At 45.1% G+C, this 17,402-nt stretch overlaps 1 protein-coding gene across 1 annotated transcript; it reads left to right on the top strand.

The window, feature by feature from the left end:
- Window positions 1-472: 472 nt before the first annotated feature.
- Window positions 473-861, top strand: TNP1 (transition protein 1). The gene is made up of 2 exons (XM_069579477.1): window positions 473-611; window positions 833-861. The coding sequence occupies exons 1-2, from the start codon at window positions 473-475 to the stop codon at window positions 859-861; spliced, it is 168 nt and encodes a 55-aa protein (XP_069435578.1).
- Window positions 862-17,402: the final 16,541 nt, after the last annotated feature.

The following is a 17,402-nucleotide window of genomic DNA, read 5'->3' as shown; positions in this document are numbered from 1 at the left end:
GAGAAAGAATATTTATGTTTTAGTTATATTGAATTGGATTTCCTAGAGTCAAGTCCTTAGACAAACATTGTCATTTTCCCATGCCATAAGAGAGACTTAAATATGATGCATATACACACCAACTATTAAATTTCCTACAGGCAGGAGACAGCTCTTTTAATGCCTCTTGTACTCTCCAGGTGCCCAACATAGGGTTGGAATTTAGGTACTCAGTAGCACCTATCTGGAAATCCTCACTTATCATTAAAAAAAAAAAAAAAGACTACTACATTGAGGGTAGCCTTGAGCTGCATTAGAGGGATCACCTAATTTCACATATATTACCCAAGTGTAACAAAGCCTATGACATCACAATGGAGCCCTGCCCATCTGCTAAGCCCCTCCCTCTTCACAGTCATAATGGCTAAGGCCTTAAATAGCCAGACTCTGGCCCCTGGGTCCTGCAAAGCCCCGCATTTTGGCAGAAAGTACAATGTCGACCAGCCGCAAGTTAAAGAGTCAGGGCACGAGGAGGGGCAAGAACAGAACTCCTCACAAGGGAGTCAAGAGAGGCGGCAGCAAAAGAAAGTATCGGAAGAGCAGTCTGAAGAGTAGAAAACGCTGTGATGATGGTGAGTGAGGGATTAGCGGGAGAGCAGTCAAACGGGGGGACTCGTTGTCCCGAGGGCCTTTCTTCTTGAAGTTAGCTCTCACAGGACCCTGAAACCTCAGCCTGAGCATTTCATTCTCAACCAGGTTCCCATCTGGGCAGGAAGAGGATGAAGGGGGTTCACGCATCTTCAGTGAATATTCTAACTGGTGTTCCTGTTGCATACTTGTCCCTCCCCTACAGCCAATCGCAATTTCCGCTCCCACTTGTGACTCCACCAGCGGGCTCTGCCCTGGTGGACTTTGAAGGACACCAGGCAGCAACGGAACAGAAGGGGGACTGCCAAGGAGACCTGAAGTTAGACCAAAGCCAGAGAAGAACTTATCATGTGGATAAAATGCCAATCATGACCAAATGAGGCATGTATATGTTGGCTGTTTCTCCCCAACATCTCAATAAAAATTTTGAAAGCTGAATTTCAGTGTCGTTTGATCTTTTGGTTGGAAAATGGATTCCTGAGCTGGGCAGGCTTAGGGGGAAGAATTAGCAAGTATGAAACCTATGAAACTATTAAATAAACCATTAAATGTGATTTGTATGATATCAGTGTGATTTGTATTTAACAACTCTCTCATCTGTGTGCACTCTGACCATGCACCATCACTATATAGGTGATTCGTGGTCTCAATGTACTGTCTTTCTCCGCATCAGAGTGCCAGTTAAATGCAAACCATATCTCCCTCAGTGCTTCTAATCTGATTGTGTGGGCATGATCAGCAGGTATTTAAAGATGGGGACACCTTCTAGGCAGAGGACAACGTGGGTCTGAGATGGGCTAGGTTGGGTTTCAAATGGACAAGATCGGAGGCAGTATGGCAAGGAAGATTAAATTCAAGACAGATGGTGTGACTCTGATGTCATAAATGAAACAGTCTGGTAGACCTTACTCGAAAGGAAGAACTGTCCTTTGCTGTCACCATCACTTTACCTTGACTTTGGGTTTGTCCCTGGCCATGGATCTGACACCTCCTCTCAGCATCCACCACTCAGCAGGCGGCAATATTTTTCTTAATGAGTGCTTCCTGTTGCCTCAGAGGCAGTACCAGGGTAGCACAGAGAGGAACTGAGACTCATTAAACCAAGCCACCCACAGAACCAAGCCACCCACTTGGATTCTGGGGAAGCAACCAGCAGAGGATATAAGCCGGAAGGAATGAGAGGAGCATGAGGTCATTCATGAAGTTTCCTATGTGGATCGGGGTGAGAGGCGGGGCGCTGTGAAATGAGGGCCCAGGCCAGGGGACAAAGGAGAGAAAATTGAGCCTCTTTCTCTGCGGAACTCCACACATTTTCAATGAGGCCATTGACTTTAGAGTCACAAGGAGGTGTAGGTACTGGGATGTGGGGATGGGAATAAGTGCTGCACCTGTGGGTCAGATTCTAGCAGTGTAGCAAGAAAGGATGAGGAAAACACAGGTCAGGATGAGAGTAAAGATGCTCCAGGTTGCCCTGACTTTCCTCCTAGCCCTAGAGAATGCTCACACTGCTCTTGAGCTAAGTCAGCATCAGGCACCCAGACTCTTCAAAACTCATTAAACTTGTGTTTCCCTCCAAATGTTTTCAGTTTCCATTTTTATAAAGAGGGGATAGAAAAAATACTCCCTTCACAACCCTCCTCATCTACAATTTTCAGTTCAGCTCAGTTCAGTCGCTTAGTCGTGTCCGACTCTTTGCGACCCCATGAATCGCAGCTCGCCAGGCCTCCCTGTCCATCACCATCTCCCAGAGTTCACTCAGACTCACGTCCATCGAGTCCATGATGCCATCCAGCCATCTCATCCTCTGTCATCCTCCTCTCCTCCTGTCCCCAATCCCTCCCAGCATCAGAGTCTTTTCCAATGAGTCAACTCTTCGCATGAGGTGGCCAAAGTACTAGAGTTTCAGCTTTAGCATCATTCCTTCCAAAGAAATCCCAGGGCTGATCTCCTTCAGAATGGACTGGTTGGATCTCCTTGCAGTCCAAGGGACTCTCAAGAGTCTTCTCCAACACCACAGTTCAAAAGCATCAATTCTTCGATGCTCAGCCTTCTTCACAGCCCATCACTTCATGGGAAATAGATGGGGAAACAGTGAAAACAGTGTCAGACTTTATTTTGGGGGGCTCCAAAATCACTGCAGATGATGACTGCAGCCATGAAATTAAAAGATGGTTACTCCTTGGAAGAAAAGTTATGACCAATCTAGATAGTATATTCAAAAGCAGAGACATTACTTTGCTGACTAAGGTCCGTCTAGTCAAGGCTATGATTTTTCCTGTGGTCACGTATGGATGTTACCTCTTAAATATTCTTTTGTCCCTGTTTTTCGAACCAGACTCGGACTCAGATGATTCCCAAATAGATGTTTGTCCACAGCGTGACCCCACAAAGCTCAACTGAAATCCCTAATCAGAAACGAGCAGTTCTCACATTCTCTTGGGTCCTTTGGGAGCTCCTCTGCCTCCATGTAAAGAAAGCCAAAAGCTCCTTGCAAACACACAAATCCAGTTATTTTAATGTCAAGCTTTTGCTGCTCTGGCAATAAATTCTTCTCATTCATCAGCCATCAGGGAGTGCAGCCAGTTAGAATTCCCACATGGGGCCGAAATAGCGAAGCCTTTATATCCCCGCCTGCCCAGCAGGCTGCTCAGGAAAGGGTGACCTCAGGCCAGGAATTCCTCTTTGCCGAGGCAGACCCTGAAGTCAGGCGGTTGTTTGTGGACCTCATGCAACACGGTCTGGACCACACGTCTTTGTCTCTTCCGCTGGCTTTTTGATAACCTGCATGCCTTCCCGTCTTCTTCTCCCCACCTTTTGCCCCTGCCACTCCCTGCTCAGACTGTGTCCTGGGAGCCTTCAAATGCTTTCACACACAGCTCAGCCCTCGCTCCGTGCTCCCTGCTTTGCCTTTTCTCTGCCATCTTTCTGATGCAAAGACAACCTAGGGAAGAGTCAATAGAACAACACAGCAGTGTGAAATGTGCTTCCCTCAAGAAAATTATTATTTCTTTTACAGGATTATAATATGGAAATATTATTCCCAGGTCCATCAGGATCCCTTCAGGAAAGCAGATCCTGGAAAGAACTCAGATCAAGAGGATTCACAGAAAAGACCCCTAGAGCCTGGCAATGATGGCTCTGCAGAGGCAAAGGGATGGAACAGTGTTGCAGGAGCACTGTGAGATTCAAAGCTGTGTATTTGATCAAGGGAGTGGCAGATAGACTTCTGGGTAAAGACAGTACTGGGGAGGGACACAGCCACTGCTCATCTCAGTAGTACCCTAATGTTTCTCTTTCTCAACCAAAAGGCAGCAGGTTAAGGACCCTATGTGATGCAGGCCATCAAGGGGCAGAGGATGCTGAAGACCAACAGTGATAGCTGGCACAGCCTGGGATGCAAAATCTCTTCATTAGACTTCTAATAGCCTGTCGCCTTAACATCCCATCTGTCTTCTCTCATTTCTTGTCATAAAGGCCCTTCAGAAGTGACCAGTAGAGAGACACTCAAACCAAGTTGCTCAGGTGTCTTGTGCCCTTGACTCAAAAAGCGTGTGTTCAGGATTTCCCTGGTGGTTCAGTGGCTAAGAATCTATGTGCCGAGGTTTGACCCTCGGTCTGGGAAGATTCCACATGCCGCAGGGCAAGACCCACGTACCTCAACTACTGAGCCCATGAGCTGCAACTACTGACGCCTGAAACTCAAGTTCTCTAAAGTCCGTGAGTTCACAACTCATGAGTTCATGAGTGCAGCTCTAGAGTCCGCAGCAAGAGAAGCCACCTCAGCGCAAAGTCCATGCCCCCCAGGTAGAGAGTAGTCCCCACTTGCCACAACTAGAGAAAGCCTGCAAGCAACAACGAAGACCAGCCTAGCCAAAAAATAGACTGAAAAAAAAAATTTTTTTTTAAAGCATGTGCTCAAATCATTGGCAGGACAGTATTATTCCCACACAAAATGTTCTAAGACAACGTTAACAGGTGATTAGGACAGGCAGGCAGAACTCAAACAGCTCAAAGCTGGTCACGGCGGCTAGACCCTTGCCTGGTGACTTCTCTTTGCCCTCTTAGACAGGTGTGGAAGGATTGGCAGTCACCCGGAAAACTCTGTTTTGCAGTAAGAACATTTTCCAGGCCCACAGGCTGGACATTTTCCAGCTCTGGTGTTGACTTAGTCGCTGCCCTCCAGGAACGTTCATTCTGGCTCCCTGTTGACAGTTCCTGCCAACCCAGCCCCCACTAGGCAGGCGCCCAGAGGGGAAGGGAACAGGGGGCTTGTGACACTCCAAGACCTCACCCTCTGTGTGCTTTTTCTCCATCTCCCTCACCAACGGGAATTTGTTCCTCTCTCCAGTTTTCTCTGGAACGCCATGTCCTTAGGTCATCACTTAACTTGGCCTTTTTGGAAAGTCAAAAATAAAAAAAATTTTTTTAATTAAAGATTTTGACCACAAGCCCTGTGGGTCACCTTGACCTTCTGGTAAGCTAACTTGGATTCAGGGCCTGGGCTCCACTTGTGTCAGGGTCTTGTGGGAGTGGTCCCTGAGGATGTATGTGTGGGTGGAGAGAGCCCAGAGCAGCTAGGGGAGAACAGGGCTGACTCCCACCTCTCACCTCGGGCCTGGCCAGATCACCCCGGCTGGGGCCGGCTGGGTCTGTGCACCGCAGGCAAACAGGAAGTTCTGGAGAACTGCTCAGGGCCATGTGAGGAAATGAAGGCCCAGCAGCTGCAGCTGGAAGGGGACCCTGTGCGCCCCGGGGGTAGCCGGTGCAAGTCAGACAACAAGGCCTGGGGCTCAGCTGTCAGGGTCATCCAGAGGTCTGTCTTTTGAGACCAGAGGACAGCACAGCCTGGCTCTACAATCTGAGCCTTCAGGCACCGGGCCCTCCCAGGGAAAGAACCAAACCTCTAGGAGCACCAGGTCCTGGTCACCAGGCCTGTCCACCTCACAGGCTGATGTGTGAGGAAGCTGGTTGCTGAGCTTCAGGAGAACTTCTCTTCACTTCCGAGCCCCCAAGCTGCCCTCCCTCTCCAGCCATCCATCAGTCCCAGCATGCGGCTTCTCCCTGACTTAAGCTCAGCAGTCATGCCTGCCGTCAGCTCAGGGTCCCAGAAGTGGTCAAGTGACAATTCTCTCCACGAAGCACAGCCCCAAATGAAGGTTCAGGACTGAACCCTGACAAGTCTGGGTTCCGTCAGCACTAACTCCTCCCACATTGTGATCTTGATCCATCTGTTTCAAGCCTTTGCACCCTTCTGCTCCTGCTGCTGGAGCCGTCTCATCTCTTCCTCAGGCCCAGCTTTACCATTGCTGGAACCAAGCCTGACCTTAGGGACAAAGCCAGCCCAGGCCTCTTGGGCAGCTAGCAGGTAGGCTAAAGCAGATGGGCAATAATTCTACCAGCCAGGTGATCTTAGGTAGATTTTCCATCTTCCTCATTTATAAAACATCAGACATAATATTAACCATAGAGTGGGCTTGTCAGAATATAAAATACTGTAAGCTATAGACCTTGAATTGAGTTGGCCACCCACACCTCTCTCCCTTTCGACTGGCCTTTTAAACATCATTGTGTCATCTGGCCCAACTCATGACCCTGCTTCCTGCCTTAGTCTCCAGATGGCACAACTGTGAATTCCCAGGTACCCCTCACTCTCCAGAGAGCTCTGGGTTCCCATCATGACCTAGAGCCTCCAACCTTTCCCATCCCTTTGCACAGGTCAGGCCTTGAGATCAGGAAGTGCTATATCTCCCTGTGGCTTTTTTAACTCTCCCATAAAATAAAGGCATTGAGGAAGACCTTATCTCTCCAGTGAGACTGTGAACTCCTGGGAGCAGGAGCCAAGTCATCCCCAAGTGAGAGGCAGAAGGATCCCATCAGGATACATTAGCCCTTGTTTCTTGGGAAACAAATCAATGAATCCATCTCCTAATACAATATGTTGTGAAAAATAAAATCTGAGCATGGATGTCAATGAAAGGGACTGAGGATGGATTAATAAACTCACTGATTAGGATCCTGTTTATTTTTTCCATTAACACCAAGCAAGTATCTCTGTAATTAACCAGTTATAAAGTCTTAGGTCTAACATGCAGTGGTTTTTATCGAAAAGACATATAAAGAGCTTGAATTTCACAATTTGCAGGGACCATTCCCAAAAAAGTGAAAGAGGAGAGCAAATACGTTGGCTTAAAGCTCAACATTCAGAAAACAAAGATCATGGCATCTGGTCCCATCACTTCATGGGAAATAGATGGGGAAACAGTAGAAACAGTGTCAGACTTTATTTTTGGGGGCTCCAAAATCACTGCAGATGGTGACTGCAGCCATGAAATTAAAAGACGCTTACTCCTTGGAAGAAAAGTTATGACCAACCTAGATAGTACATTCAAAAGCAGAGACATTACTTTGCCGACTAAGGTCCGTCTAGTCAAGGCTCTGGTTTTTCCTGTGGTCATGTATGGATGTGACAGTTGGACTGTGAAGAAGGCTGAGCGCCAAAGAATTGATGCTTTTGAACTGTGGTGTTGGAGAAGACTCTTGAGAGTCCCTTGGACTGCAAGGAGATCCAACCAGTCCATTCTGACGGAGATCAGCCCTGGGATTTCTTTGGAAGGAATGATGCTAAAGCTGAAACTCCAGTACTTTGGCCACCTCATGTGAAGAGTTGACTCATTGGAAAAGACTCTGATGCTGGGAGGTATTGGGGGCAGGAGGAGAAGGGGACGACCCAGGATGAGATGGCTGGATGGTATCATGAACTCGATGGATGTGAGTCTGAGTGAACTCCGGGAGATGGTGATGGACAGGGAGGCCTGGCGTGCTGCGATTCATGGCGTCGCAAAGAGTCGGACACGACTGAGCGACTGAACTGAACTGAATTCCCAAAAGTGAAAGTGAAAGTCACTTAGTCTTGTGGCTGACTCTTTGTGACTCCATGGACTGTATATCCATGGAATTCTCCAGGCCAGAATACTGGAGTGGGTAGCCTTTCCCTTCTCCAGGGGATCTTCCCAACCCAGGGATCGAACGCAGGTCTCCCACATTGCAAGCAAATTCTCTACCAGCTGAGATACAAGGGAAACCCAAGAATACTAGAGTGGGTAGCCTATCCCTTCTCCAGCAGATCTTCCTGACCCCGAATCAAACCAGGGTCTCCTGCATTGCAGGTGGATTCTTTACAAGCTGAGCCACAAGAGAAACCATAGGATCTCTGAAGGAGGGAGAGCATCTCAGCAGGACTAGAAACTGGACCTTGACTTATCAACTCCCTGTTTCCTTCAGAAACATGGAAGAACAATGTCACATGAGGGATATGAAATGTTTCTGAAACTTTGACATGCACAGAGACACCTGGAGTCAATCTGATGAAATGCAGATTCCAATTCAGTAGGTCCAGGGTGGGCCTGAAATTCTGCATTTCTAAGGCGCTGCAAGGTGGCTCTAACACTGATGGTCCAGGGACCACACTGAGAGTAATGAAGAGATCTAGAACCTTCCATTAAATAGCTCAAAGAGCAGATCCAGGTCACCTCTGCCCAAGCTTCCACAGTAATTCATTGTCCCTCTCTGGAGTTCTCTCTAAGATGTCTTGCAATTCTTTTTTCTTTTTAATTATTTATTTTTAATTGAAGGATAATTGTTTTACAATATTTGTTGGTTTCTGTCATACATCAGCGTGAATCAGCCATAGGTATGTGTATGTCCCCTCCTTCTTGAACCTCCCCGCCATCTCCCAGCCCATCCCACCCTTCTAGGTTGTCATGGAGTGCCAAGCTACCTGAGTCATATAGCAAATTTCTACTGGCTATCTATTTTACATTTGGTAATGTATGCTTCCATGCTTCTCTCTTCATTAGTCTCACCCTCTCCTTCCTCCCCCCACCCATCCACGTCCATAAGTCTGTTCTCTGTCTGTGTTTCCGTTTCTGCCCTGCAAATAGGTTCATCAGTGCCATCTTTCTAGATTCCATATACATGCATTAATACACAATATTTTATTTCTCTTTTTGACTTACTTCACTCTGTATAATAGGCTCTAGGTTCATCCAGCTCATTAGAACTGACTCAGATATGTCCCTTTTTATGACTGAGTAATATTCCTTTGTATACATGCACCACAACTTCTTTATCCATTTATCTGTCAGTGGGCATCTAGGTTGCTTCCATGTCCTAGCTATTATAAATAGTGCTGAAATGAACATTGGGGTAGACATGTCTCTTTCGATTATGTTTTTCTCAGGGTATATGCCCAATAGTGGGATTGTTGGGTCATATGGTAGTTTTATTCCTACATTAGTTGGTTGAAATATTTCCTATAAATATATGTGAGATAATATTTTTAATATGTTTGCACAAATCATGATGAAAAAATATTCCGCCTTTCTAAATGATTTCCCTAAAAGCTAAGCAAATTGATTAAAATCTTTAAGAGAGAGAAATATAAAAGACCACTGTATTTATACCGTATAAAAATACCATATCTTGTTTTTAATCATGAAAGTCAAAATAAAACACCTAGTAAGCAACAAAAACAAAAAACAAACACAAAAAAGGAATCTCCATATTGCCTTCCATTGTGGCCATATCAATTTACATTCCTACCAACAATTCTAGAGGGTTCCCTTCTCTCCACACCCTCTCCAGCATTTATTGTTTGTAGATTTTTTTGATGATGACCATTCTGACTGGTATGAGATGACCCCATTGTAGTTTCAATTTGCATTTCTCTATTAATGAGAAAAATTGAGCACCTTTTCAAGTGTTTATGAGCCATCTGTATGTCTCCTTTGAGATATGTTTGCTTAGGTCTTCTGCCCACTTTTTGATTGGGTTGTGTGAAGATAACTTACAATCTTTTAAAAAAGAGAGAAAAGAAAAAGTCCTCAGATTCTAAAGGACTAGATTAAGGAAATGTAGCCCAACAGTGCCCATCTCTCTGACTTCTCTTTTAGGAACAGAAGGCAGCAGCACCATAGGATGTTAATAGAAGGCTTTCTCTGCCCCCTGTGAACTGTGGCTAGTCTGCACCACTTCAGAACATGGGGACTGTACTTGCCCAGGATATGAAAAGAAAGAAGTAAGCGGTGAGAAAATGCTCCATGAACCGTGATCCCACCACTGCCATCCCTGGAGGCTTGAAACAAAATCTCTGGTCTGACCACACAATCTCTCCTCTTTCCTTTTCCTTTTCTGTTTACTCCCCTTGGCTGCAAATATTGGGCCAGATTATAGCCCACCTGTGGCTCAAGGTGTACATTTGGCAACCAACAACAGAAACAGATACCAGCCAACTTAAAAGAGAGGGAAATGGAATCTATTGGAAGGCTGTGAAATTGCTCAGAGAATAAAAGGAAAAACTGGACAAGCAGACCCCAAGATGAGAGCCATACTGGAAGGAGGCACAACTCACAGGCGCCTGTTCTGCACTGAAATGGCTCCAATTGTTTTCCATTCTCACATCACTGCCCTAAAAAGTCAGCATGCCAGGAGAGAGAAAATGATGGTCAAGCATGTGTTACAGTGGGGCAGGATTGATCCTAGAAGGAAAACTGAGGGACTGTTACCAAAGAAAGAAAGAGGTATGCCAAGCAGCCAGGCCCAGCAGTGTCCACGATAGAAGGCAGGAAACAACTTCCCTGTGATGCTGGCAGTTCCAGGAAGCTCACTCACAGGGTGAAAACTCAGCATCCTGCACATACAACAGCCACTCTCTTGAATCCTGAAATGTGTGAATACCCTTATGTAATGCAGTTTTTCCTGTAAAATTGCCATCTTAGTATGAAGAATTTGCTTTGAACCTGTCACATACATTTTACTTTCACTGCCAGAACCATAAATTGGCATCATTCATCACCCCATTTTTTCCCCACATAGAATATTTTCATCACATTGAAAGAATTAACAGCAAAAGGGAGGGCAAGGACAGAGTCACAGAGCCATATGCAGGGCTGCCACAGAGGGGATGGCCAGGCCCATTCTCTGGTGTACAAATTTTATACTCATGGCTCAGGAGAAATAAACATGCCTGGGAGGCATAGATTCTAGGGAAAGGTCCAGAGGGAGACTGTGATCTCCACAAAAGAGTACAATGATGCTGATTTGGGATGCAAAGAGGAGGCCCTGGCCTCAGGAGGACTCTCGTCCCCTGCCTGGCATCTAGGAAGAATGACTTTCCCCTTACCCTCCTTCCACTCCAGACATCCAGGAAGCAAAATATGTTCTGGCTGGTTTATCAGAGAGAAGCTCTCCAGAGTTTGGGTCTAGGCTGTTCACTATAGGAGCTACTGGCCACATGAAGCTACTGAAGACTTGAGACATGGCTAATTCGAATAGAGATGTGTTCTCACTGTAACATACATATTTGGATTCAAAGACTTAGTATGAACAAAAGAAGAATGTAAGGGGCTTCCCTGGTGGCTCAGTGATAAAGAATCCACCTGCCAGTGCAGGAGACACGGGTTCAATCCCTGATCCGGGAAGATCCCACATGCTGAACAGCAACTAAGCCCATGCGCCTCAGCTACTGAGTCTGTGCTCTAGGGCCCAGGAACCACAAATAATGAGTCCACGTGCCCCAGCTACTGAAGCCTGAGTGCCCACAACACAGAAGCCACCTCAATGAGAAGCCTGCACACCGCAACTAGCCCCTGCTTGCTGCAACTAGAGGAAAGCCAGAGCAGCAGTGAAGACTCAGCACAGCCAAAAATAAATAAATAAAATTATTTTAAATAAAAAAGGAATATAAGACATCTCACTAATACTTTTTCGCATTGGTTGTTGAAATAGTACCTTAGACATATTAGATTGTAAAAAACAACTAAAATTGATTCTGCACGTTTCTTATTTGCTTAAGTGTGGTTACTGGAAAATTGAAAACCACAAATGTGATTTGCGCTATACTTCTATTGGACAGAGCTGGCCAAGGCTCCACTGGATTTTCACAGCTCAGGAACTCATCATTCTGTATACTTCCTGCTCTGTTCCTTTAGAGCCGTATCTACTAAGCCAGGCCCTGTGCTAGGCCAGCACTGCAGAGAGATGAATAAAGCCCACCATCTATCTTCAGCTTTTCCAGTTCTCTATCTCACACACACACACACACACACACACACACAAGTCAAAAAGGAGAGAAGAAGAATTCAAGGTGGTAACACTCAGCTTTAAATTCTGTGTTGTTTTGGAAATTTGTACATCTGAGAACAATAATAGTCATAGCAGTACTTGTAAAATGCTTATCCTGGATACTCTTTAAGAGCTTCTTTCACTCTCAGCCCAATCCCATACAGTAGATACTATTATGACCTTTGTTTCAGGTGTGAGAAAGTGAAACACAGAAAAATCAAGCTATTTGTTCAAAGTCACGCTGCTGATGAGCAGCAGAGCTGAAATTCAAACCAGACGTCTGCTCTGTGTCTGTATGCTTAACCACTAAGCTGTGGCCTTTTATAGGTAGAGGAATTAAGGTCTAGAGACTGGAAAAAGTGGCCCAGCTAGTGACAGAGGCTGGACTAGAACTCTGTCCTCTGATGCCCCCACAATGCCCCAGTGTCTCCAAAACCAGACCACACCAGTGTCCAAGGTGAAGGGAGATTTTTTTATGAGCACACTAGAGTGCTTGGGAATGGGAGACAGGAAAGAGCAAGAGGCAACATTTCTCAACTCTTTTGATCCAGTAAAAGCAGGGCCAGTTAATTCAAACCCTAAGCAAAGAATTATAACAGAAAAACCAAAGGCTTTTGGCATCAGCCAGTTTTAGACTCAAATCTTGAAACAACTACTAAACAATAGCATGATCCTGAACAAGTTTCCTGACTGCTCTGAGCCTCTGTCACCCATATAAAACTAGAGTAAGAACACCTCCTTCAAAGACCTCCGTGAGGACCGGTGTGAGATCCAGATGCAAAAGAGCTCACACCACACCCAGTGCAGGTGTTTCATGAATATTTTATAAATACTAGTTCCCCTGCAAACCAGCTCTGACCCCATGTCCCTCATCTGCAGCTGGAAACAGGGATCCCTGAAATTCCTGCAAAAATGTCTATGCTGCTGCTAAGTCACTTCAGCCGTGTTCAGCTCTGTGCGACCCCTTAGACAGAAGCCCACCAGGCTCCCCCCGTCCCTGGGATTCTCCAGGCAAGAACACTGGAGTGGGTTGCCATTTCCTTCTCCAATGCATGAAAGTGAAAAGTGAAAGTGAAGTCGCTCAGTCGTGTCTGACCCTCAGCGACCCCATGGACTGCAGCTTTCCAGGCTCCTCTGTCCATGGGATTTTCCAGGCAGGAGTATTGAGTGGGGTGCCATTGCCTTCTGGAGTGAATAAGTATGGAGATCTAGAGGGGTGGCCCCAGGGACCGAGGAGTGAAAAGCTCCGTGCCGTTCGTGACAGAGTGAGCGAGGCAGTGTTACAGCCACGAGATGCGCCCCATGGCCTCAGTCTGCGTTGTTAGAAAGAAAGAGGAGGATTGTGAACTTCAGCCTGAGTCACAGAAGCCCTTTGTATCTCCCAGGAGAGGCCAGGGTGGGGCCTCCAGCTGGGGGGACAGTGGTGGGTGGGGTGACCTGGCAGCCTGGATTTCATCTAAGAAAGACTGGCCTGGTGCCCAGCCTGGTGTGTTGCAAGGGCTGGTGGAGGAGCCCTGGGAGGGGGGACAGGTGTGGACAAAGAGTGGAGACTTGGAAAATGAAAGATGTTTCTTTCTTATTTCTGTTAGCTTAATGTTTAATTAAAAATTCATTTTTAAAGCTATTTGGGCTTAATGAAGTATCATCTTCCATGCCTCAGTTTCTCCAACTAAAAGACTCTTAAAATGTCAAAGGACCCTCACAGGACCACCCTGGGGCCTTCTTCTTCATTTTGCTGCCCATGGCACACACTGGCCTCATCCCTGCAGAACAGATAGAAAATAAGTGGGAGAGACCCCAAGATTCCCAGAGATGACGGAGCTCCTCCTCCTTCTGAGTTAACTTGACTTTTCATGGTTTCAACTGCAAGATAATGAGGTCAGAGACCTGGAGGAAACTCCCCTCTGGAAAGAGACCTCTTGTTTCTATAATATTTTCTAATATTCCTCTTATATTTTAACACATGGTCCCAAGAATCTTTTCCTAATCATCCAACCAGAAGTGAATGAGCTATATTAGCTCTGAGTTTCCAGCTCAGTGTGTTTGCCCATCAAGAAGTCCTCCCTAACACCATATGAGCCAGCAATCCCACTGTTGGGCATATACCCCAAGGAAACCAAAATTGAAAAAGACACATGTACGCCAGTGTTCTTTGCAACGCTGTTTACAATAGCTAGGACATGAAAGCAATCCAGATTGGAAGCAATCTATAGATGCAATCTATCTGTCCATTGACAGATGAACGGATAAAGAAGCTGTGGTACATATATACAATGAAATATTACTCAGCCATATAAAGGAACACATTTCAGTTAGTTCTAATGAAGTGGATGATCCTAGAACCTGTTATACAGAGTGAAGTAAGAAAGAAAAAAACAAATATCATATATTGACGCATATATATGGAATCTAGAAAGACAGTACTGATGAACCTATTTGCAGGCAGCAATGGAGACACAGGCATGGTGGACACTGAGGGGGGAAGGAGAGAGTGGGAGGTATGGAGAGAGCACCATGGAAATATTTACACTACCCTAAGTAAAATAGATAGCCAGTGGGAATTTGCTGTATGACTCAGGAAACTCAAACAGGGGCTCTGTAAAAACCCAGAGGGGTGGGATGGGGAGGGAGTTGGGAGGGAGGTTTAAGAGGGAAGGGAATAGGTATACCTATGGCTGATTCATGTTAATGTTTGGCAGAAAAAACACAGTATTGTGAAGCAATTATCCTCAATTAAAAATAAATTAATTTATTTATTTAAATTAAAAAGATTAATTTAATAAATTAAAATTTATTTTATTATTTAAAATTTTAAAAAGTCCTCCCTGAATACAATAATATTGTAATTACTGGGATATGGCCTGATGGTCCTAACAGAATGCAATTTCCCCAAAGACAGACCCATCATCAAGTCTGTCTCACCATGTTGCTCACTACAGGACCTCTCAGACTGGGACAATATTCTTCACACTACATTAGTGGGAGGTTTTTGAATGTCTACTCTGTACCCAAAACTGTCTGATTTCCTACATCCATTCAAGACAGCAACCAAAGTTCTACAAATGTCTTGGGAGTACAAGGCTGTTGCTCTATGGACATCCTTTTATTGAATGAGTAGTCCTAGTACCATTTGTGCCCTTCAGTTTACAAGACTTAAGGGCATGGTACATATTGGAAAAATGTAAACTGATGCCCTGGGCCTTTCAGGAAACATCAGGAGTTCCCCATTTTGTTTAGTTCACAATATATAAATTCTAAATGTATCCATTTGGCCAAAGAAACAAGAGGAGGACTATATTAACCCAAACTGGTATTCCAGGTCTGGCCACTCCCACAAGGGCAGACAGTATAATGTTTGTATTCTGCTGTGTTTCCAGCCCTGGTACAGTGCCTGGCACATAATAGTTGCTCAACACGTCTGTATTGAATGGATGGAGTTGGATGGAGCTAATGCTCATGGCAAGTGACCACACATGTCTCTGTAAGAAAGAGGACCTTTAAGGACATGGCAGTTAGAGGGAACTTCAGAGTTCTTCTAGACCAGCCTCTTACATTTAGATAAGAAAATGAGGGTCAAGTTCACATGATGGAGTGGAAAATGGCAATGAACCAGAGTTTGAAAACTCTAGACTTCCTGGCTCCAACCAAACTCAGAAAAAGAACTGTGAGGAAGGGACGCTGTTAGGACAGCTGGCCTTACCACTACTTCCCCACCACTGGATTGGTCAGATCCACTTTCATGCTCTCAACACACGTGTGTGCCCTTTAACATCACTGTTCAAATTTGTGATTCTGTTTTGTTTTGTTTTGTTTTTGTTTATTTGTTTTTTTTGCTACACTATGCAGCTTATGGGATCTTAGTTCCCCAACCAGGGATTGAACCCAGTGGAAGTGCAGAGTCCTAACTACTAGACTACCAGGGAATTCCCTTGTGATTCAATTCTTGTATGATTCTCTGATTGCAAGCTTCACGAGGTTGGAGATCCTGGTTTTGGTTTGCTTGTTTCTTTCTCACCAACCATAGTATCCTCAGCATCTATCTGAATTACATAATTAATATTTGGTAATTTTTTACCAGTTATTTTTCCAGTAGTTCAATCACTAAGTCATGTCTGACTGTGACCCCATGAACTGTAGCATGCTAGGCTTCCCTGTCTTTCCCTACCTCCCTGAATTTGCTCAAACTCATGTCCATTGAGTCAGTGGTGCCATCCAATCATCTCATCCACTGTTGCCCCCTTTATCTCTTGTCCTCAATCTTTCCCAGCATCAGGGTCTTTTCCAATGAGTCAATTTTTCACATCAGGTGGCCAAAGTATTGGAGCTTCAGCTTCAGCATCAATTCTTCCAATGAATATTCAGGGTTGATCTCCTTTAGGACTGAATGATTTGACCTCTTTGCAGTCCGAGGGACTCTCAAGAGTCTTATCTAGCACCATAGTTCAAAAGCATCAATTCTTCAGTGCTCAGCCTGCTTTACAGTCCACCTCTCACAACCATATGTGACTACTGGAAAAACCATAGCTTTGACTATCTGGACCTTCGTCAGCAAAGTGATGTCTGTGCTTTTCAATGAATAGCTTTTTGTTGTTGTTCATTCACTTAGTTGTGCCCTACTCTTTGTGACCTCATGGACCACAGCACACCAGGCTTCCCTGACCTTTGCTATCTCCCCGAGTTTGCTCAAATTCATGTCCATTAAATACATACATTTATTAGTTATACATTCTTTCTCAATTATATGCTAAACTTTTCATGGAGGCTAGAGCAGCTCTTATTATAAATGCAGACACCTTGAAGCTGTTGATTCATATTTGAGAAAACTGATCATACCAGAAAAGCGATTGCTTCTGGTGAGGTGATGCTATAGAGCAAAATGAGGAGATTCTCAGAAAAGGATGGAGTCAGGGAAGCAATGTCTTTCAAACCTCGGAATAACACTAACCCAAGCAGGAAGAAAACTTTAGGTACTTGCTCCAGAATATAGGTCAGGGGAAGACCTTAATGTAGAAGATTTTGCTAGGGGAACTGAACGAGTCAACTACAGCTGCCAGCCTTCAGTGGCCAAGTGGCAGGCAGGAGAAACGCTTGGACCTGCGTTTGGGATGATTCACACCTACATCACCGCTGGGAAGAACTTGGCATCCTTGAGGCTCAGGTCTTACAGAGGTGGCAGAGCTAGAAATGAAATATAAAGCTTACATTCACTCTGATTTGTTTCAGTTGTACCAAGCTATGTGCCTATAAATCAACTTCAAAATATAGACAGTGTACTGAACTTTGATTTAGGTCATACCTGAATGGTCCAGTGGTTCCCTACTTTCTTCAATTTAAGTCTTCAATTTAAGGAGCTCATGATCTGAGCCACAGTCAGCTCCTGGTCTTGTTTTTGGTGACTGTATAGAGCTTCTCCATCTTTGGCTGCGAAGAATAGAATCAATCTGATTTCAGTGTTGACCATGTGGTGATGTCCATGTGTACAGTCTTCTCTTGTGTTGTTGGAAGAGAGTGTTTGCTATGACCAGTGCGTTCTCTTGGCAGAACTCTATTAGCCTTTGCCCTGCTTCATTCTGTACTCCAAGGCCAAATTTGCCTCTTACTCCAGGTGTTTCTTGACTTCCTACTTTTGCATTCCAGTCCCCTATAATGAAAAG

Source organism: Ovis canadensis, chromosome 2 (assembly GCF_042477335.2).
Source record: "Ovis canadensis isolate MfBH-ARS-UI-01 breed Bighorn chromosome 2, ARS-UI_OviCan_v2, whole genome shotgun sequence".
NCBI lineage: Eukaryota > Metazoa > Chordata > Mammalia > Artiodactyla > Bovidae > Ovis > Ovis canadensis.
Note: the sequence above shows the minus strand (reverse complement) of the source record. Positions and strands in the feature narration are given on the sequence as shown.

Coding starts and splice junctions, on each gene's coding strand:
- TNP1 (XM_069579477.1), top strand. CDS start 473: ATGTCGACCAGCCGCAAGTTAAAGAGTCAGGGCACGAGGAGGGGCAAG. Junction 612..832: donor TAGAAAACGCTGTGATGATG/GTGAGTGAGGGA, acceptor CCTCCCCTACAG/CCAATCGCAATTTCCGCTCC.